The sequence below is a fragment of the Psammomys obesus genome, unplaced genomic scaffold (genome assembly GCF_907164565.1).
Source record: "Psammomys obesus unplaced genomic scaffold, mPsaObe1.curated_primary_1811, whole genome shotgun sequence".
Classification (NCBI taxonomy): domain Eukaryota; kingdom Metazoa; phylum Chordata; class Mammalia; order Rodentia; family Muridae; genus Psammomys; species Psammomys obesus.
The window spans coordinates 8,967,388-8,989,416 of NW_026585626.1; the positions used below are offsets into that span (position 1 = coordinate 8,967,388).

Sequence of the window (22,029 nt, forward strand, 5' to 3'; positions counted from 1 at the left end):
AAGGTCCTCTCCATGCATGATCCTTAGTTGATTCATCAGTCTGCAGGACCCGGAGCCCAGAGCTTTTGACTCTGTTGGTCAACTTGTGGAGCTAATTTTCTATTTAAGCCATCTAATCCAGAGCTTATCACCTGTTAAAATGTACCAGTTATCTGCAAGAACTCCTCCAAGTATGGCTTTCTTTATAAACCCCAAAATACTAGACCTAGAAATGAAGATGGTGCTAAGTACTGATCTTCTCAATTGACTCTTAAAAAATGTCAACCTTCCAGAGCAGTGAGTATATCTTTTATTGCATAGATACCAAGAAAAATTACCTTGGAAGCTCATGTATGTGAAGCAAATGCAATGTGAATTTATAGACGAATGGGTCAGAATCAGCCCCCCCCAAATGAGCAAATCATTTCATACCATCTAAAATGTGGGAGACCTTGCCCAAGTGACTAGTCAGTTGTGTATGCCAGCATTTCCAACAGGCACCACTGTTTATGCGCTACAATGAAAACTGTATTTTCATCTTCACCATGATCTCGGCCAAAATAATAAACTAAGCCTCTGAAAACATAACCAAGGCTCCATGAAATGCTTTTGCTTATTAAGAGTTGCCTTGGTCATAGTGCCTCTTCACCACAATGAACGGGACTAAGACATACATATATATCAAAGTATGTGTACATATAAATATGTACACATGTAGACTTACTTTTGTAAAATATCTCAAGATGCTCTTCATAAATTACCTGCCCAGCTTAGCAAATTCAGCATATTTACAATTTTCAATCACAACGATTTACACAATTTTACATTATCCACCAAAATTTCACATCATTTGCAGGGACATGACAATAGTCAGTGATTATTTTTGAAAAAAAGCTTTATTCATGTATGCAAAGATAGTATCAGCAGTAAGTAAAAGGAACACACTTTTAAGTTTAAAATTAATCTTCCATTTTGAAAGGTTCAGTACTGTCTTCTCCCTTCCCTTAAATACTTGACTCCAACAAAACAGCAGACAAAAGTTTATTCCCTTACTTTTCCTTAAAGTCATCTAGCAACAATTACAATTGCTCTGTAGAATTTAGGGTATCATTCATAGTAAGCTGGTGATTTAATCACAGAGTGGTACATGTAAGAACACACACATACAAATTACAAATACACTGAAATTTCAGGACATTTCCTAGTTTTCTGGTATACTAACCTCCTGGTGACTTAAAAAAGATTTTTTACTTCAGATACAGAATAAAATTAAGAGTTAAAGATCATTAGGAACACTTATGATATGAACCATAGTGGTTCCATTTAGTTAGGGTTAAGTGGAATTTCCATTTTTGACAGGAAAGGGCAAATACAAGAAAGACTAAAAAGGCACTATAAAACTCATGTCCCTGGCAGGTCAGATGATATCCACCCAATTTGTTTCCCTTAGAAAGGCACTGTCCCAGCGCTATATTCCTAAGGCTTAGCCCTCAACTGCTCTTAACTGTTACTTGCCTATTTTATACCATGGAGCAAATCCTGACAGAATGCGAGTACAGACTGCAAAAGACTTTGAGTACAAAGGATCTCTGCTGTCACAGTGCATAATGTTCAATGAAGAGACCATCTAATCTAAAAGCCTATCACCTTTAGCACATTCTTGGGATACATTTATGAAACAAATTTTGTGGTTTAGAAATGTCAAAATTACCTACTTTGACTGTTTTGGGCATATTTTACTTTATAAAAGGAAATACAACAGACTAACAAAACTAAAAATGTATTTACTCTGTAACAACTAATATTTTGAGTGTTTTTATAAAAACAATTTCTTTCAGATACTCTGATTAACTTTTAAGTGACATACAAAATTTTCAGCACTCTTTAATACCAGTATTTTGCACAATTTTAACACAGCCATTGAGTTTAGCATTTTAAGAAAAAAAGAGTATTAACTCACTAAGAATAGCTTATATACCTAGTGAAGTTTAGTCTGTCTTGGATTCTTTAAACAAAATTATATCCAGGATTTTAGATATCCTAATTACCACCCCAACCAAATAAATAGGATATATTCATATGTGTGGATTCTAGATAAAGGGTAAAATATTTTGTATAAATGTAAGACCCACTGATTGGACTGTTAATCTCTTTTCCTGGGTTTAGATAAGGAAGACTTTAATAAAGCTAACTACATGTTGAGTTCCACTGATTAAAAATGCAGTTCTAAAAATTCTGCTTTTGTGGCAAATGTTAAGACAAATAATAAATGTAAAGTACAATATTGTAAATACTGTACTGTTCAGGTTGAGAAGTGAAATGCTTGTAAGTCAAACTATCAAAATTCTGACCTTTCAAAATAGGTTTGTAAAATCCTTTTCTTGAAGATTAGTACATGCTTTTGAACTCTTAAAATGCCAATGTCAACTAAAAGTCCTTAAGGTAAATCTTAAAAGTTATTCCTTCAACTATTTTTCAATTATTTGAAAATTATTTTTAATCTTTTTTTACTTGCAATTATTTTTCTTTTAACTATATAGTGAACACAGAACCAGTTTCTATATAAATATCTAATGAACAGATTTAACATAAAACTAGGCAAATTAACTTTTATACAAAGTTTAAGTGTGGTTTGTCTACATTTTTTATAATACTGAAAACCTTTTAGTCTCTTTTAATATTCAAAACAAACAACCTTCTGAGACTAGAAAGTTAGCAGAGATGATCAGATTTAAGCACTGCCCGACTTCTTCTAAAATGATGTACTCTCTTATCCTAGAAAATACAAAAAGTCATGTTAAATCAATGAAAGTTCTGTACTACCACTACTGATCTAAGATTACGAACAACCAATGTGTTATTTTAAGCTTTAACATAGTAAATGGGGAAAAGGAGATAATTTGGTAGAACTCTGCAACAATAAATGCACAAACTGGTTAGGCTCTATTAAATGATGAAATTAAAACAAAATCCCAGTAAACTCAGGAATATGAGTTATAATTAGTACCAGTTTAGACAATGATTTGGCAGGCCAATCAAAGACAACTAGTGAATATTTTGTGTGATTCTTAAAAAAGTTTCACTATAATTTATTTTGTGTGAGTGCATGCATGCATAGTTACCATGGCCCGTAAGTGGAAGTCAAAGGGTCAGTTTCTCTCCTACACTGTGTGGTTTCCAGGGATTAAACAGAGGTCATTAGGCTTGGTTGGTGGCAAATGCCTTTACTTACTGAGCCATCTTGCCAGCCAAATAAAAAAACATCCAACAAAACAACAACAAAATAATCCCAAGACCTGGGACAAAGCACCAGTGCCCAATTAAAAGAAAAAAAAAAAAAAAGAAAAAAAAAAAGAAAAAGGAAACTAACCCTTCCAAACAACAACAAAGAAAACCAAACCCCTACTACTGTTTTTATTAAGTTATATCTGACAGAAACCATATGAGAATGGTATTTCAATTTGAAATTCTTATTTTTGATTAAAAACTCTTAAAGCTTGTATATTTAAGACTTATCTTTAATCTGCAAAGATATTTCATTCCTTACAAAGTAAAGGTAAGAAAACTTAAAATGTTTTTTTCTCAAGAGGATTGATCCTAGGAACCTCTCATCCTCTCATATCTATTATGAAACCCTCTCATATTATGAACCCTCTCATATCTACTATGAAAACCTAAGCGTTGCTCAAATCTCTTACATAAAATTAAGATCTTTCTGTATACTTTAGATTTGTTTCATTGTTCTACCTAAAATGGAGTTTCCACTGCATTTCAAAAGTCTGTACATGTTCAATACAATTTAGCAGTTAAATTCAAAGGCACAGGAATCAGATATAGAAAACTTATGCGGAGAGAAATTATCTCCTTTATTCTGTTGCTTCCAGAGAGAAGCAACAGAATAATTATAGGAAAAAGAAGCTCTAAAAAGACAAAACTAGCTTAACCACTTTGTACGAAGTGCATGTAAAGAATTACTTCTATGTGGCTAGAAGTGACTCATTTGGTAAAGTACCTGCTTTTCAATCATGAGGTCATGAGTTCCAATACCTAGCACTCCCTAAATAAAAGGCTGGTAATTATAAAATCATAGTCCTCGGGTAGAAGCAGAGACAGGCAAATCTCTACAACAAATAGGTCAATCAGCCTAGCCAAATGGATGAGGCTCTAGATTCCATGGAAGATCCTGTTTCAAAAAGTAAGGTGGCTAGTAATAAGATGCCTACCTCTGACTGCCACACACATGCACATACATACAAGCATGTAGCCTGCCAGTAGGTGGGCCTAAAAATGTGGTCACAAAGGTACACATTTTTAGAGGTTAGTTAGGAAATTAAAATTATGGGGCTGAAGTTAAAACAAAGAATGGGATTTACCATGGAAACAAACTATATTCAATTTAAAAACAGCATTTAAATGCTATAGTAATAGGGTCTGTGGCTCCACAGATAATGCACTTGCTCTGTAATCAGGACAAGAGCTTGGGATCCTGAGAACCCAAGCATCTACTACAGGGCCCCATACACAGATGCCGACACAGATGTGAACATGCACACATGCACATACAGAGGTAACATACAACAGCAGGCCACTCTACTGATTTCTGACTAAAGTGGCAAAATCTCTGGAGTTCAAAAGGAAAATTTTTCTCTCTAATATTAGGTAAAAACTCAATTTTGAATACTTTCTGTTTTCAAGCAAGTCATTTAACACCTTTAGAACTTTCAGGCAAAGTGACTACTGCAGTTCTATATTGCACTACGATGAAAAAAAAAAAGAACTCGATTTTAAATGAATATCTTTTACTCATTATGTTACAAAAATAGCACTAACTTTTCACTGGCTGCTGAAGGCTAGAGGTTAGAAACTAATAGGCAATGGAATGGCAAGACACTTTAAATTTGATTTATGGTTGCACAATCAAGTAAATATACTAAAACCTATTGGATTATATACTTTAAACAACTGAGTTGTATGCCATCTCTATTACACACCTGTTATTAAAAATAATCTTCCCTTGAATGCAATTTTCTCTCCACTGAACTAACCCATTAATAGCCTTCATATTCAGAGACTCAAAAGTAAAGGGAACTTAAAGACTACCTGTTCTACTCATACTGATTCTACATTTGTAAAATGGAGCTGGGAGTGCAGCCTTGCCAGTCCACACAGGGAGATGATGCAGGCAGCCCTGATGAGACTTTATAGGCTAGGGTCAGAAGGGGAGGAGGTCCTCCCCTATCAGTGGACTAGCGAAGGGATAATGGAGAAGGGGGAGAAAAGGGAGGGATGCTCGGACTGGGAGGATATGGAGGGGGCTACAGTCAGGATACAAAGTGAAAAAATTATAATAAATCAATAAATAATTATAAAAAAGAAAAGTTTAGTAGTAAAGCATATGCTTATATCAAGTTCAAATCCCTAGTTCTACTACCCAAACAAAAATCACACGAAGAAAGCAGGCAAAGTGTAGTCTTAAAAGTGATCTGTCCAATGTGGACAGAAGATTAGAAACCAAATCTCTGCTAAATCCAAACCTTCTACTTTACCAACTCTGGACCAACTTCTATTTCTTCTCACTTGGCTATTTTCAACCTTCTCAGTTTTAAATGTATTAACCAAGTAGTTTAGTCCAATAGCTATGAATTACATTCTGCTTTCATATTTCTCTATTACTGTGTGGTCAAGTTATTATTTTCTTATCTGCCAACTCTCATAAACTCTTTATATTACTTTTTCCATTTCTCTATGTTTATGTTTGTTCCCTATCTGGGTATAGACTGAGGTTAATATCTGGAGTCTGATTTCTACCTTTTTTCACTGAACCCAAAGATCACTGATATGGCATGACCTAACTACATAGCTTAATCAAGATCCTGTCTTTGCTTTCTGAGTACTGGGATTCTAGGAAGGATGCTAAACCCACCTGGCATTTATGTGATTCTGAGCTTAAATTCACACTTCCTCGGAAAGTGCTTTATTCACAGCTCATGACTTGTTTACCTTCTGAAAAGTTTTCTTCCCTAAAGACAAGTTATTTACCCTAAGATTCACACTGAATCAAACACACTCAGCCGTCATAATGATTTACTAGTGGTTATAATAAACACTTCAATTAATCAGTATAAGAAAAATAATTGTTTAATGTTATTGCACATGCATGTTTTACTCTGCTAGTATTCTTACCTTGAAGTAGTCATCTTGAGTAACAAGAGAGTTTCTCAGTCTGTTCTCAGGGTTAAATAGACAAGAGACCACTGTCTGTATGCTTCGGTCAACAGATTTCTGAAACACAGAAGTTTTAAAGATGACAGCTTTTGGTCACTGCTAATGGCTTTTTCAAAGTATACTAAGCATATCCATTTACTTCTAAGAAATTCTTTCATAATATCAAACTCTTATGGTTTATTGTTTTTTATATTTTATATATTACCCCTAAAGTAATGTTTTAGTATCTTAGAAAGAGAACACTCTGGTTTAAAAAGCTGACTTAAAACTATGGTATTTTCCTTGAAGCATTTATTTTTTTCTATTACAGAAGAAATCAGGAGCTTTACTATTTCAAAATAGAAAAGTATTCAAAATGAAACCTGTAAGTGTAATTGCACAGCAAGATATTTTTAATTGATACATACATACATGCATACATACATGCATGCATATATATATATATATATATATATATATATATATATATATATATATATATATATAAAAATGTGAAGCTGGTTTCATTTTTTTTTTTAACAGGGTCTTAGGTAACCCTAGGCTTGCCTCAAACTTGCCTTTTGTGGGCCATTTCCAGAGGCTGGAGCAGCATCATGAACTGAGCATTCATTTGGCAAAACTTCGGCTCCTGGATCAACTTCGTTGCAGTGGTAGTTAACAGTTGTATAAGCCTATATTAAGATAATGAAAAAGTATAATTAATAGAAAACACCTAATATTCTACATCATATATTCTTCAAAATGCTAAGGTATTTCAGAAACTGTTTTAAACTGAAAGGCTAAAATGAAGCCTTACTTTAAAATGTTTTCTGTCAACACTATCAGAATCAGTAGGATTCTAAGAAAAGTAACTATAATATGTAGTAATGGAGTACGTGAGAATCTTTTGGTATATTTTAAAAATATCCAATCTTTATTAAAGTTAGCGAAAGCTAACATGTCTCTTTTTATTTTTGGATCTTTGAAAGGCTTTCTCTGTGTAGCCCTGGCTCTCCTGGACTCACTTTGTAGACCAGGCTGGCCACAAACTCACAGAGATCCGCCTGCTTCTGCCTCCCAAGTGCTGGGATTACAGGAGTGTACTACAGCACCCAAATCTTTTTATAAAGTAATGTTAATGGTATAACATATCTTTCTCCTATACATTTTCTCTAAGTAGCCAAGGCAGAGGCAAGTTCTGAGAAAAACAAATTCTGAATCTAGTATTAAATACTAGCTTTCTTGGATTATGTATCATGCCAACAAGTAACCAAAATGCCCATCTGTGATTGGCATACAAAATAATGTGAAAAACAAAAAAAGTAGTCTCTCTCTTATGTGAGTACACAACTGAGGTAACAAGAAAGTGAAATATATAATATAAAAAGGCAATTAAAATAGACATACATAATATGGCAAAAAAAAAAACATATTAGAAAACACTCTAAGACTAAAAAGTATGCTCAGCTAATTCATTTTACCGGGGGTATAACATAACTCCTCTGCTCTCCAGCAGGCCACTGCGGTGGCATCTTAAAGAAAAGGAAACAAAGATTATTTAAACATATTTTTTTACAAAGAGGTGATAAGACAATGTTAAGGTATTTATCGTGCAGACTCAAATTTCTTATTATAAGACAGAACCAAAGGTAGGTTTATGCTTCTTTTATCTGTGCACTGTTTCTTCTATACATGAAACTCTCATTTTCTCAGTTAGAAGCTGGCAGTCAGGAAAATTAAAAAAGACAGTGGTTCTTGGAAATTATTATTACAGCTGTAGTTATGGTTCACAAATATGGTCACATTAATTGGAAGAAATTTATGGAATTACTATTTCATTGCATCTAGCAAAATTAAACACTACCAGACAGACTCTAGTGCTCTATTAACTGAGCAACATTTTTACTTCAACCTGTCCTATAAAAATTTAAAACAATCAGCCTGGATTTTTCAGGTATTTGACAAAAGTGAAAGAATGCATGTTGACATAAGAACAGAAGATACTGAATCTTTGTTGTCAAAATATTTATCTCTAAATAACACTGATGCCTGAATTATACCACACTATGTGGAAATTTATATAAAGACAGACCATAGTAACACTCCCACATTATTATTATTTTTGAGACAGGGTTTCTCTGTATAGCCTTGGCTGTCCTGGACTCACTTTGTAGACCAGGCTGGCCTCAGACTCACAGCAATCCATCTGCCTCTGCCTTCCTGAGTGCTGGGATTAAAGGCATATTCCACCATGCCTGGCTCCTCAAGTTATTTTCTGTTTTCTTAAATTATCTGATAATTCAAAATCCTTCCCTTTAGGGCTCGAGAACCTAAAGAAAAGGCAGAAAGACTCTAAGAAACAGAGGGGTGGAGGATAGCATGAAAACAAGGCCTTCTAAACAGTATGATCAAAGCTCATATAAACTCACAGGGATGGAAGCAGCAGGCACATGCCTGCACCGGGTTCTCTGCATGTATATTATAGTTTTCAGTTTAGTGTTATATTTATGAGATTTCTGAATATGTGAATGAATGAGTCTTTAATTTTTGTGTTCTTTTCCTTATGTTTGTTTTGGTATATTCTGATGTATTAATTCTAATGGTATTAATCTTATAATACCATATCATTTTCATTTATGTGGTGGTTTGAGTAAGAACAGCCCTTACAGGCTCACACATTTGAATGCTTGGTCACTAGGGAATGGCACTACTTAAAAGGATTAGAAGGTGTGGCCTTGTTGGAAGTGTGTCATGGGGGTAGGCTTTGAGGTTGTCAAAAGCCAGAGTCAAGCCCAGTGTCTCTCTCCTTCTCCTGCCTAAGGATCCAGATGTAAAACTCTAAGCTTCTTTTCCAGCACCACGTTTGCCTGCATGCTGCCATGCTGATAATGGACTAAACCTCTGAAAATGTAAGCATGCCCCAATTAAATGTTTTCTTTTTATAAGAATTGCTGTGGTCACAGTGTCTCTTTGCAAGAACAGAACACTAAGACACTTTAGAAGCCTATTTACAAGAGTGGATCTGAATCGGATGGAAGGTGGGAGGTGGGCTGGGGGAAGTAAAGGAAGGGAAAACCACAATTGGGGGTATATTATATGTGAGGAAAAAAAACTTATTTTCAGTAGGGGGGAAAATACCTGGTAATTATAAACAGGCAGCTGATATCCAGTGATGACCTGAACTGGTGAACTTGGATAAGGAGGATATGCCTTAGAGTAAAGTTCACAGAAAGAAAATGGATTAATAAATTTGAGAAAATGACAAAGATTATCATTTACAATACAACACGTAATTTTTCTATGTAGCAATGCAGGAGTCTAAATAATTGACTGGCTTTATGAAGAAAATATTCCTTGTCAAATGATAACCTACTGGATGGGAGAGAAGAAATGACAATGTAAATGACTGCTTTTCCAAGCCAGTATCTACATTAGGTCACAGTGTACACTGACTATAAGTATAGTTCTAGTAGGGGAGTTAAATTAACACATTTTCTGTTTCTTATGAAAGCACCTTTGCACAATATGTACTCACAGCAATAGCAACAGATAACCTACAGTGTTTATAATTCTTCTGTATTTAATTTCTCAAAGTTAAGGGAATTACAATGTGAAAATGGAGAAAGGATAAATCAATGTTTTCTGTACTTGTATTTATTAACTGAAAACAAGTAGCAGCATATATAAATTCCTTGCATTAGTAATTACAGTAAATGTTAGATATAGGCAAGAAATTTCTTCTAAGCAGTAAGTCTATATTCCATGCACATAAAAATATGTAAGGTTTTACTATTGTACTTTTCTAGCAAAAAGTGTCTCAAATTGAAAACATACAATGTACCAAAAAATGCTATTTAGTATTAATAGGCATAGTAAAGCATGAAAATTTAAGTATTAACCTAATTTAGACAAATTAAATGGAAGAAGCTTATGATTTATAGATAAAACCCTCAATTCTAGATCTAAAATAAACACAGGTGTCAACAACTTACATGACGAAGCATTTGGAAAGTACTGTAAGTAAAACACAAACAAACTGATAGACTCTGGGAAGAATCAACTAAGAGAACATACAAAGCTGTTTCCAAACATTTAAAGGACTTTTCAAATATAAAGACTTTTTTTTTAACCAAAAAAGTGAAAATTCTTCTGTATGTATTTTTTTGTTTCTGAAATATTGACCTATGGGAAAAATGAGTATTTAATGTCGCCACCAAGGTTCTAAGGTTAAGGCTTACAAGCTACAGAGGCAGACTTCAGCTTAGCATCAGGAAAAAGCAACTAAGAATGAGAAAGTAGTAATAAACTCCTTATACTTGGAAATATTCCAAAAAGGAACAGAGTGTATTATCACTTAACAGCCAAACAGTGCATATAATTTTAGAGCTTGAGAAGACTATTAACAGATGTAAGAACAAGAATGCATGCAGTTTTTACCTGGACATACTGAGTTATAGGATTCATCATGGTTGGAGGCTGCATGTATGTCTCAGCATTTGGACTACTCCAAACACTCGGAAACTGTGGTGGTGGAGGAGGATTAAAAATCAAAGGACGTGGCTGCACATGATAAGTACCTTAAAAAAAAATTAAAAGAACAAAAGTTATATTGAGTTTTCTGTAAACCTAAGAAATTTCATGAACAAAAATTTCTGGTTTTACTCACATAAATTTTGTTTCCTGATTGCAGGGCCAAGCTTCAGCTTTTTACCATGGAAATTTATCTGTGACTAAAAACAGTAACAAATGATAACTTAATCTTTCACTTCCAAGACTTGTGCAAACACTACTGTAGTCACTATGTGTCAAGTTGAACTCAGAAAAGCCATTCGTCCCATTTCTAACCCTCTCTCTAGTTGATTACGCTAGAGGCCTCTTAAAGCAAGTTCTGAAAAGTTACATTAAGATTACATTCTGATTCTTAAACAGAAAATAAGCCTATTTTTCTCTGCATTTTATATAGGATTGTATAGTCAGGACTTATTCAAACCTAAAGCTAAAGAAGATTTTTTCGGAAAGACTATTACTTACTTCTACTATCTTCTGCACATCCACGTCATTATAAAATGAGACAAATCCATAGCTAGAAAGGTAAATGAAATATGAAATCATAACTACATAGTACAATGATTAGACCTGCTTACATTCTATGAAATAGCTGAAGTGGTGAAATTAAAGCTCAAAATGCTGTGATAGAGTACAGACTATATACCACTGCTGTTTTCTTAGTCTAGTATGTCAGAATGTGCTAATATTAATATTCATTAAAAAGATTAATTATCTAGCTAAGTGTAGTGCCTCATGCCTGTAATCCCAATACTCAGGAAGGCAGCGGCAGGGCAATCTTTGAGAGTTCGAGGCCTACCTGGTCTACAAAGTGAGTACAGGACAGCCAAGGCTATACAGAGAAACTCTGTCTTGAAAAACCAAAGGAAAAAAAATTATCTAAGGAGAAATAGCTAAAACTTAAGATACTGCAAAATGTGCCAATAATTACTTGATAAGAAATTTATGTGAAAGAGAAAACATTGAAATAGAAGTACTAAGAAAATGACGAAAAAACTAAAAAAATCTATAGAGTAAATTATCGAGGGCAACAATTTCATTAATGTTAGAATGCCCTTTGTAATTCTTGTCTATTATTTGCACATCTCTCTGGCCATGCTCGGTTATCAAGTATTATTACATACCCCTTCGACACACCAGTTCGATCAGTGATTATCTTCACTTCTTTTACTGAGCCATATCTGGCAAAGAAACTCCTGATTTCAGTTTCATCCATCTATGGAAAAGAATTGAACTTTGGGGGTAAAAATTAAGCATGGAAAACTTTTATTGTAAAAAGATCTTTGATTATGTGCAAGTCAATCTCTAATATTCCCAAACCATTCCACTTTGTTGAGTCTATTTTTAGTCTATATGAGTTAAAACCAAACCTGCATAGAATTTAAAACAGAAAACCCTCTTAGGCCTATACATCAACTCCCACTATCCACAATACTTGAAAGATTTAACGTAAATGTACTGAGCCTAGCTCTCCACTATGTTGCCCAGGCTCCTCTTGAGTTCCTGGGCTAAAGCACTCCCCCACCTCTTCCTACCCCAACACTACTTGGCCTCACAATGTATTTTAAAAGTATGAATAAAATATGAAAACAATACCCTAACATCAATTCCACCAACAAAAACAGTGTTTGGCATGATTTTGCCTTCTGGCAAAACATATCCTTGACTGGTGGTTGCTGAAGACGACTGGGTGCTGGCCTCCCTGGAGACAGCTGAATTTGGAGCCTCAGAAGCTGTGGTAGACTGTAATTTAGAAAACAGATAACTTTAAATACATATTTAAATATAAATATATATACATGACAAATTATATAAATCATTTGTTTTAGTGTTACTCTAAATTAACAATAAATACAGCTTAGTTTAATTTCAAAATTTAAAGCAATTAGCAGAGAACTGGCACAGAAATTAAATAAAATGATGTAGTTTCTTAAATATGCTTCTGTCATTTTTAAAAAACAAATGTTTTGAGTCAGAGTGGTACTCACAGGCTTCATAGATTTGAATGTGTGAATGCTCTGACATCAGTTTAAAAGGTTAAGGAGGTATGGTCTTGTTGGAGAAAGTATGTCACTGGAAGTAGGTCTAGAGGCCAAGCCAGGCCCAAAGGCTGTCTCTTTTCCTCTGTCTCCCAAGTGTTGGGATTAAATGTGTGTGTCACTATGCCCAGCTGCCAGTCAGTTTTTAAAAAAGTTAACTTTATAAAAATTTTAGGAATGAAATAGAAATTGTCAATTTTTTTTAACTTTTCTCTATCTACTTATGCCCATACCTGCTTTTCTGATCCTTGAGAACTACCTTATTCCTTTGAACAGTAAATTTCCTTTCTGATATTTCATGACAATGAAATGGCAGAGAGTAAATAAGTTACTTAAGTTTTCCTTCTTTTAATGTCTGACAATTTAATTTTTTTTCTAAATGGGACTTCTACATATGCTATGTATCTGAGACTATTTAGAACCTGACTATATTTGCTTTCCTAATAGACAAGCTATATATCTCTTTTCAATTTTTCATTCAAAAATAAACTCAGAAGGCCAGGCATGGTTGCACAGACCTTTAATCCCAGCACTTGGTAGAGGCAAGTGGATCTCTGTGAATTTGAGGCCAGTCTGGTCTAAAAAGCAAGTACAGGACAGCCAGAGCTACAAAGAGAAATCCTGTCTCTAAAAACAAAAATAGTAAGAATAAAGCTCAAAATATAAAACAATGGTTCTGTAATTTTTAGAGGAGATCCTTTCTCAATTTCCTTTTCTTTTATGGATGAACTTAAGATACATTTTATTTGATAAATAATTTTTATTTCTGGTATACGTACAATATATGGAGGAAAATAAAGCATTAAATATTATAGGATGCCCGATTTGGGCTTAGACTACCTGATTAATATAAAATCGGTCCCATCTTAATGTAGTAAAGAAGGCACACCGTACCATGGTCCTTATCCAGTAGGTGGCACTCAAAACTAACAAAGCAAAGTATTCCATTTTAATAAGCCCTGAACCACAGGCACAGTATCTACTGTAGTTATCCAAAACCCACACAACCAATAGATGCTTTGATTACCCTTTAAACACGACCAAAACCCACTCTACAACCAAATCCTCGTAAGTCAATGTTTGATGTTCAAGGAACTGTAACTTTTAAACTTATAGACAGGGTCTTACTAATTATACAGCTCTGGTTGGCCTGAAGTTTGCTCTGTAGACCAGGCTGGCCTCAAACTCACCGAGATTCACCAGCCTCTGCCTCCTAAGTACGATTATTTATTTTTAAAGACATTGTCCTATGTTGCAAAGGTTGGCCTGAAGTTTTGAAGGCTGAAGTGATCCTCTTGCCTCGGCATCTGGCCCCTACTGCCTTCCAAGTAGCTGAGATTTACATACAGGCATGCAGGCACACACTACTGAGCTCTAGTGATTTTACCCACCAATAGAATGTAACAGCATACTGAAAACAAATTGTATTAAATGTTAGAACACTAACAGTGAACTTGGAGGCTATCATACACTAACTGTTAAATACAGTAACCATGTTCCATTATATTTGAATGTCTACATCTCAAAAATAGAAGCTGGGAATACTGTTATTAAAGATCCCAGGATAACGTTTTTGAAATTTAATTAAATCACTATGCAAGCAAATATCCATAAATGTTACAAATAGTGGCCAAGATAAGGATCTAGTTCTCAGATTTCTGTTGCATTGAGAAAACGGTCCACAAATAGTATAATACTGTGATTTTAATTGTTAGAAATATTTACAATTATTACAAATATTTACGTGAAATATTCCTTCCAACCTAATTTTAACACGTCCTAAGCTGTATAGATTTTCTTCCTTTAGCTCTAAAATGGAAAAAAAAAAAAAAATGAACGAGTTTGCAACATGTAACAGGCTTGCGACTTAATGGCTACCAACGTCTTCGGCACCGTCTCTGGGGCGCCCAGGGCAGCCTGGGGCTGGGAGCCTCTTCAGCCAGCCTCCTGGGCGCCGCGATCACCGAGGACTTGTTTCCCACCCCCCACCCGCCCCTCCCCCAGCCCACGCACGCCAGACGCTGACCACGCACGGTGACGCAAGGCCGCCCCCCCACCCCCCGCGCCCGGGCGCCACTCCAGGCGGGGCCCCGCCAATGGCGGCCGGGGAAGGTTCCAGCCTCCGGCCTCCCCGCTGACCCGCCCGCCCGCCGCCGCCCCCGGTGCCCCCACGCCCAGCTGAGGGGCCGCCCGGCGAGGAGGCCGCCCCGGGCCCTGCCCGGAAGCCGCGGCGGGCCTCGGGGTGTGTGGGGTGGACGGGCCGCGGCGGGCCTCGCCCAAGGCCTGGCTCTTGCCGGAGCCTCGGCCCGATGGCGGGAAAGCCATGTCGCGCGACGCCCAGGCCGAGCACGTGGCCCGCCCCGGAGCAGCCCGAGTCCCCCCGGGGCTGGCCCGCAGCCACCGGCCATCTCCCCGCCGCCCCTGGGTGCTCGTAGGCCGCAAAGTCAGCAAGGCCTCGACTCCCAACCTCCAGGCCGTCCCCCGGGGGGAGGCTGTCAGGCGGGGACCCCTCTCCGGAAACGTGACAGAACCCCGACTTGCCGCCGCCCCCCCCTTCGCGCCACCCCGAGAAAGCCCCGCTTCAGCCTCCGCCCGAGGGTGGCGGCCTCCGGCCTCCCTTGCACCACCGCCCGGGCCTGCCCTCGACTCACCATGATGGCGGCCGGAGTCCGGGTGAGAAAGAGAGAAAAGGCCTCGCGTTGGAGCAGAAGCTGCGCGCGGCTAGCTGCCGAGCGGCTGGGGTGGCGGCCTGGCCTCCAACGGGCGAAGGGCCGAGGCGGCGCTGGAAGGAGAGCCGAAGGCTGCGGAGAGGCGGGAGCGGCGAACCGGACGAGGCGGGGGTCGCCGAGTCACTGAGGCGCGGCCGGCGCGCCCCCGGGGGTGACTGTGCGTGGCCGGGTGCGTGGCGGGGGCTCAGCCAATGGGCGGCGGCGCTCGGCCCTCGCAGGGGGGCCAGGGAACCCACGTCGCCCACCCGGGTGCGTGAGGGGTGCGCACGGGGCATGCGCGACGTACGGTGCCCGGCGCCCTGTTAGGCCGGATTCTCCCCCCCCACACCCACACAGACGGACGGACAGACCCGCGTCACCCCAGAAACGTATCGGACGCCCCTTTTGAACCAAGTTGCGTGCTGAGCTGGTGTCTGGAAAGCATTTGTTTAGCTTGTGAACTCAAAATGGGGTCTCGAATGCACAGGGTGGTCCCCGTCCGAGGGGCGCGGACACTGGGTTTAGAGTGACCGAAACGCCTGTAGAAATGAAAAAAATAACGAGCGGGTCTGGAGACGGGCATCGCCGCCCAGGCCTCTCGACGCCTTCCTGCCACTCTTAGGAGGACGGGCCGAGGCCGGCCTGGCTGTTGGAGGGAACGCCTCCCAGGCCGGCCGGGACAGCCGTCAGGGCTTCTGTCTCTTTGTTTTTGTTCTTTTCGTTGGTTTTTTTCCTTTTTCCCTTTCGAGTAAGTTGAGTGCCTGAATTAATCCGTTGCAAGGGACACAGCAGTGAACATACAAGAGAGTATTTCTTCCCTCACGGTGAAATGGGGGGCGTTTCTCTGGTAGGCTTTACAGAAACAAGCTAGGCCTGCCAAGAGAATTCTAGAACATTCTCAGTGTTGAAAGACAGGGCCTACCTACAGCAAAGCCAGTGTGAGGTGGCTGGTGCAGATAACCTTATTTGCAGAACTACTTAGCACCTTGCACCATCATGGCAGCCTTTTGTTTTTATTTTTTATTTCTTAAACTTACCTTTGGTACAGATAAAAGTATTAAAATATTTTTTGAGCTGGCAAAACGATACCCTTAAAATTACCACGAGCCATACAGTAATGATGGATAAAATAATAACTAGCTAACTAGCCTTATTTATAATACGGCTTTATAGAGGCACTCATTTAAAAGGGGGGAAATTCCAAGGTAGTGAAAATGAAAATAAGCTTGAAACTATGGCGGTGACGAATAGATTGTCTTCCGACCTTTGAGAGGTCGTAGTGTGAACAGTTGGACAAAGTGCTGGACTGTCCTAATTTTAGTACAGTGAAAATACTCCACAAACGATCTGGAGTGGTTGTTTAATGAATGTAGACTAGACGGTTCTAGCCTCTGTAGCTCCACGCCTAGACATGTGGGGATGGAGGGAGATCTGGAACTGAAAACCCTGCAACACCCCAGTACCCTTGAAAGGCATCATCCCGAGGAAGTGGAGACAACTAAAGCGAAAGTCATTTAACTCTGGTTAGAATTTGAAACTCTATACCTGCATCTCCCAAGTTCGGCTCTTACCTCTGTGCCATGATTGTTACTAGAATCTCAAAATGAAGAAAACGGTCTTCCTACTTCATTATCCCCTGTCCTGTGAAATATTCCTAGGCATGGTGTTTCTTAAATGATCAGAAAAAGCAAACCAAAGCCAATCTGGAGATATAGTAAGCGATCGTCGTAGAAAGGGGCTTTTCAAAGATAAGCCTACTGTACATGGGGCCTCCAGACACAGTCTCTGCTTGGGAGGAGAGACCGAGTCGAAGAAAACCGAAAGTTCAAGGCCTTTCCTGACAACTTAGTGAAACTGCTTCAAAATAAAGAGAGAACAGAGTACAGCGCAAGGCAGGGCACTTGCCTAGTATGTATGGAGGATGTCCTTGGTTTAATTCCCTGCAAATATGTGCACGGGTGTTTCTCTCTCTCTCTGGACATAGAGCCCTCACAACAAAAGATTATAAAGCATTTACCAAGAGTAGGAATGGCATGTTTGGATTGTGTATACTTTTCTTTTTCTATTTTTTTCCCTTCATAACTTCAAGTAATAATTCTGTGTTTTTTTTTTTTGTTTTTGTTTTTGTTTTTGTTTTTGCTGTCTTCTTTCTTTTTTTGTTTTTTGTTCTTTCAAGACAGGCTTTCACTGTGTAGCCCTGGAACTTGCGCTGTAGACCAGGCTGGCCTCGAACTCACAGAGATCCGCCTGCCTCTGCCTTCCGAGTGTTGGGATTAAAGATGTGTGCCGCCACCACCACCTGGTTCTTCTACTGCTTTAAATAGAAAACTAATATCTTTCCTCTTTAACAATTCAAATGACTCAGGATGTTTTAATTAGTAAACCCCTGATCAGTTTTCAGTATCCAACCCTGTCTTCAGCCCTGGCTGTCCTGAAACTCTCTTTGTAGACCAGGCTGGCTTTGAACTCATGGAGATCTGTCTATCTCTCAAGTGCTGGAAATGAAACCGTGCAGCACCATGCCCAGCCCTTCAGGTCTTTTTTTTTTTTTTTTTTTTGTAATTATTTTTTATAGATATATTTTGATCATGTTTCCTCTTCCCAATGCCTTCTAGATCCTCAACTCCCTATCCACCTTAATTTATGTCTTCTCTGTTTCTCTCTCAACAGAACCCCCACAAATTGAAAATCAAATGAGCAAAAGTCCAATAAGATAAAAAGAAGCAAAGCAAAATGAGCAAAAAGAACACACACACACACACACACACACACACACACACACACACTGCCACCACCACTACACCAACAAAAGCCATGGATTTCCTCTTGTGTAAGCCAATACTCCTGGGCATGGAGCCCGCTCTCACGTGTGCTTGATAGACCCAGTGACACTTCATAGCAGAAAACAGATTTTCCCTTTCCCAGCAGGTATCAGTTAAAAATAGCAAGCACATGTGTCTTCCGAGAGGCTTCACCCAGCAGCTGATGGAAACAGATGGAGAGATCCACAGCCAAACAATAGGGCAGTCTTGTGGAGGAGTTGGGGGAGGGATGGAGGGAGCCTGAGGGGTCAAGGACTCCACAAGAAGACCTATGGAGTAAACTAACCTGGGCCCATGGGGGCTCACGGAGACTGAACCACCAACCGAAGAGCTTGCATGGGCTGGACCTAGGCCCCCAACACATATGTAGCGGATGTGCAGCGTGCTCATCCTTAGCTTAATATAAAAGGGGTGCAGTGATACCTTGAGGACTCAGTGGGGTGGGAAAGTTTTGTTGACTTCAGCCCCATAATAAAGTGAACCCATGTCCCATTAAGGTACAAGTACCTGTGGGATCCACAGATGCCACAGATTAAGTGTGGACTCCTACATCCCTTTCTTTGAAAAAAGACACTTTATTTGGCTTAGTATGAATACAGAAGACTGTACTATGGCCTTGGTGGGTAGTGGGTAGGTCCAAAACAGCAAAAGTGAAAGACACAGGAAGAAACTCCATGGTGTCGGCTCCAGGAAGGGGAGTTCTTATATTGCTGTTAGAGTTGCCAGATCACAGTGCAAGGTCTCTCAGGCCTGCAGGCGAGACAAGGGAAGTGGAAAGAAATGAAGGTGCTTTAAAAAACCAAATATCCATTATCAGGTAGAGAATAACTTCCAAAAGTTCCTTATGGAACGTCACCCACCCAGTTTGAGGACGGATGAAGTGTGCTCAACAATGACTGTATGCTTTCTCCCTGACTAGAGGCAGGGGGCTAGCTTTTACTTCTGTGTCCTTTTGTAGAAGTTGTTTTTACTAGACTCTCTATGTTATAAGATAAAGAACAATAACTTGCACTGGAAATAGTTTAACCATTAGCTGTCCTTAAGGGCATAGCATCTTTACCTTTTGGAACATTTTGTTCTCTTTTCCTTGTCACAGAGTCAGAAGGCCAGCCCGACCCAAGACGAGGTTGGAGAATGTGGTAGTTTGAACAGTATGGCCCCCATAGACTTATGTGTGTGAATGCTTGGCTTATGGGAAGGGTCACTTTTAGGAGGCGTGCTCTTGTTGGAGTAGGTATGGCCTTTTGGAGGAAGTATGTCACTGTGCGGGTGGGCTTTGAGGTCTCCTGTGCTCAAACTACACCCAGTGTGGCACAGTCTCCTTTTGCTGCCTGTGGCCATTGAGATGGTATCAGAAAAGGGAGGGGGAGAGAGAGAGAGAAGACCACTAGGAGAGTGGGGCACAGGAGGCCCCGAACTTCTCTCAGGTTTCAGCACCAAATGTTAGGTCAGGATTAAAGGAGGCAACCTGGAAATAAAGAAAGAGCCCAACCTCAACAGAAGCAGATTGTCATTTCCCAGAACAATAAAGGGCAGCAGTCTTTCCATGGGAGTGGAGACAAACCTAGGTGCAGGAGACTTGAGGGTTTAATAGGGCAGAAAAGAGACTTTGTGAGTAGAAGATTCTATCTGTAGATCTGATCCCCTGCATCTCAAAGTTGTAGGTGTGAATGGACATTGATATGTTGACCTTCTTGTCAGGAGCTTCCAGGACCATAACCACCTACAGACGTTATTGGCATTTCGAGTTTCCCGTCTGGAGCGTCTCAGTTCCTCTGAGGCTTTTAGATCATTAACCTTTCCATAACACCCAAGGTAAAAGTGCCACCATCTCACCCTGGTGGGAATGTTGCCAGTCCAGCCATTGCTGTGGTTTGTGGGCTTTACAGTTCAGTTAGATAGGACTGGCAAATGCTCCTCTTGGCTTTCTCAGGACTGGCAAATGCTCTTGGCTTTCTCGGTGCCTTCTGATCCTATGAGAGCCACTTGTCAGGGATGAGCTGGAGCACGCCAAGTCCTGTGTCGTGTCTTCAGCAACAGGGCTTTATCTTCAAATTCTGGGAGGTAGCCGAGGGCAATACCAATGGCCTATATTGTTTTGGAGGTGTCTTGGCCTCCTCTGACCAAAAACTTGAGAGGAAGTTTCTCAGGCATAGCACTGAGTTTTTTTTTTTTTTTTTTTTTTGTTAGATGCTCCATGGCTCTTAGGGGGAGCATTATCATCCCAAGGTTGGTGACATTTTCTTGAAATGTTACAAAAACTTTACTTAAACCAAGAAACATACTTGTTAAGATAAATATTGACAGGAAGCATTTCAATGTGGCAAGGTTAGTATCATAATTCATAAGCTCAGAAGTAAATCTCTATACTACTTCCTCATCTAGTAGGGCCTATTAACAGGAAAAAAATAAGGCTGACACTTTAATTTTCGTTTTATATATAACATTGAAATTATCATAATTTTAATTATCAGCAGCTTCTGGTTGGCTTTTGAATGGTATAATTTAGCATACTTAAACACACACACACACACACACACACACACACCCTAGTATATTCACACCCTCAGAAGCAAAATTGGCTTTCATCCACATTCTACTGGCCTGTCAGACCTCCACAGCCTCTTATTCACTCCTGGACTATAGGAATGGACATTTCAGTGAATATAATGACTTGAATAAGTCCCTGGTTCATACCACTTAAAAAGTAATTAGTACTGAAGCCAACGCCTCTGTATGCACCACTGCTCCACAAAGCAAGCCCAAAGTGTGGTTGCAGCACTCCTAGCCCTTCGGGTTCTGTGGGCCCGGTAGGCCTCCGCTGTGAGCACTGCTCTCCCGCCGTCATGCAGGGCAGAGTCCATACACTTCTTTAACTGCAAACCAACCCTCCAGTATCACTGTGCTGTGCAGGGCAAGGAGGTGAGCGTGTACAGAGCACTTCCCAGACTTCCGCCTCTACTTGGTAGTTGCATCAAGGGTCAGACTACCAGATGTAGTAAGATGCAGCAGTCCAGGCGTGGCACACTGGCAGCAGGGGGATGTGGTGGGAGTGACCCAGGCACAGTGCCCCCGCATGGGCCATGGAGTGCAGTCAGCTACCCCTGGTCAACCAACGTGCTGTCGCATCTCTGATATGGGCTGACTCAAGGTACTTGTCCTGGGCTTCCAGCTCTGCTCCAGCTCATCCTCAGGCTGGTCCTGGGTGTTTTCCCACTGCAGATCGTGGGTGCTAGATAGAAGTCTGTGGGCAACAGCCAGAACCCAGATTTGTGTGTGTGTGTGTGTGTACATATTTGTGGAGATCAGAGGACGACAACTTGAATGAATCAGTTCTCTCTTACATGAGGGGTTGAACTCAGGTTGTTAGGCTTGGCTGCAGGCAATGTTCGCCATTGTGCTGTATCACCAAGATACTTTTAAAGTCCTGCGCCAGAACTGTGTTCTAAAAGCCTAGAACTTTGGACAGAAAATTTACCCTGGTATAGGCACTCAGGAACTTCATTCATCTGTAGCCCACATGCGGTAAAATAGCTCCATCTCGGACCATCTCCCTAGAAATCCTGAGACTAAGATTTATGCTCTTGTAGCTTATTCTCAAGCTTCTGTCCCTGCTGAATTATTTCCTCTGGGGGTCATCTCACTGTTCAGCACACTGTCCTTGGCTACATACCACATTGCATAACAGAGGGAAAGAAGGCCTTTCCGTGA

At 39.7% G+C, this 22,029-nt stretch overlaps 1 protein-coding gene across 1 annotated transcript; it reads right to left on the bottom strand.

Annotated features, from left to right (window-relative positions):
- Positions 1–2,691: 2,691 nt before the first annotated feature.
- Positions 2,692–15,113, bottom strand: Dazl (deleted in azoospermia like). The gene is made up of 11 exons (XM_055614729.1): positions 14,802–15,113; positions 12,346–12,492; positions 11,874–11,965; positions 11,215–11,266; positions 10,850–10,913; positions 10,621–10,760; positions 9,322–9,393; positions 7,665–7,715; positions 6,762–6,875; positions 6,163–6,261; positions 2,692–2,754 (listed from the first exon to the last, which is right to left on the bottom strand). The coding sequence occupies exons 1-11, from the start codon at positions 15,111–15,113 to the stop codon at positions 2,692–2,694; spliced, it is 1,206 nt and encodes a 401-aa protein (XP_055470704.1).
- Positions 15,114–22,029: the final 6,916 nt, after the last annotated feature.

Excerpts from the sequence above, each read along its gene's own strand:
- Dazl (XM_055614729.1), bottom strand. The coding sequence starts at position 15,113 with ATGGCTTTCCCGCCATCGGGCCGAGGCTCCGGCAAGAGCCAGGCCTTG. Across the intron at positions 10,761-10,849 it reads AATCAGGAAACAAAATTTAT|GTACTTATCATGTGCAGCCA; the intron begins GTGAGTAAAACC and ends TTTTTTTTTAAG. Across the intron at positions 9,394-10,620 it reads CTATAACTCAGTATGTCCAG|GCATATCCTCCTTATCCAAG; the intron begins GTAAAAACTGCA and ends CTTTACTCTAAG.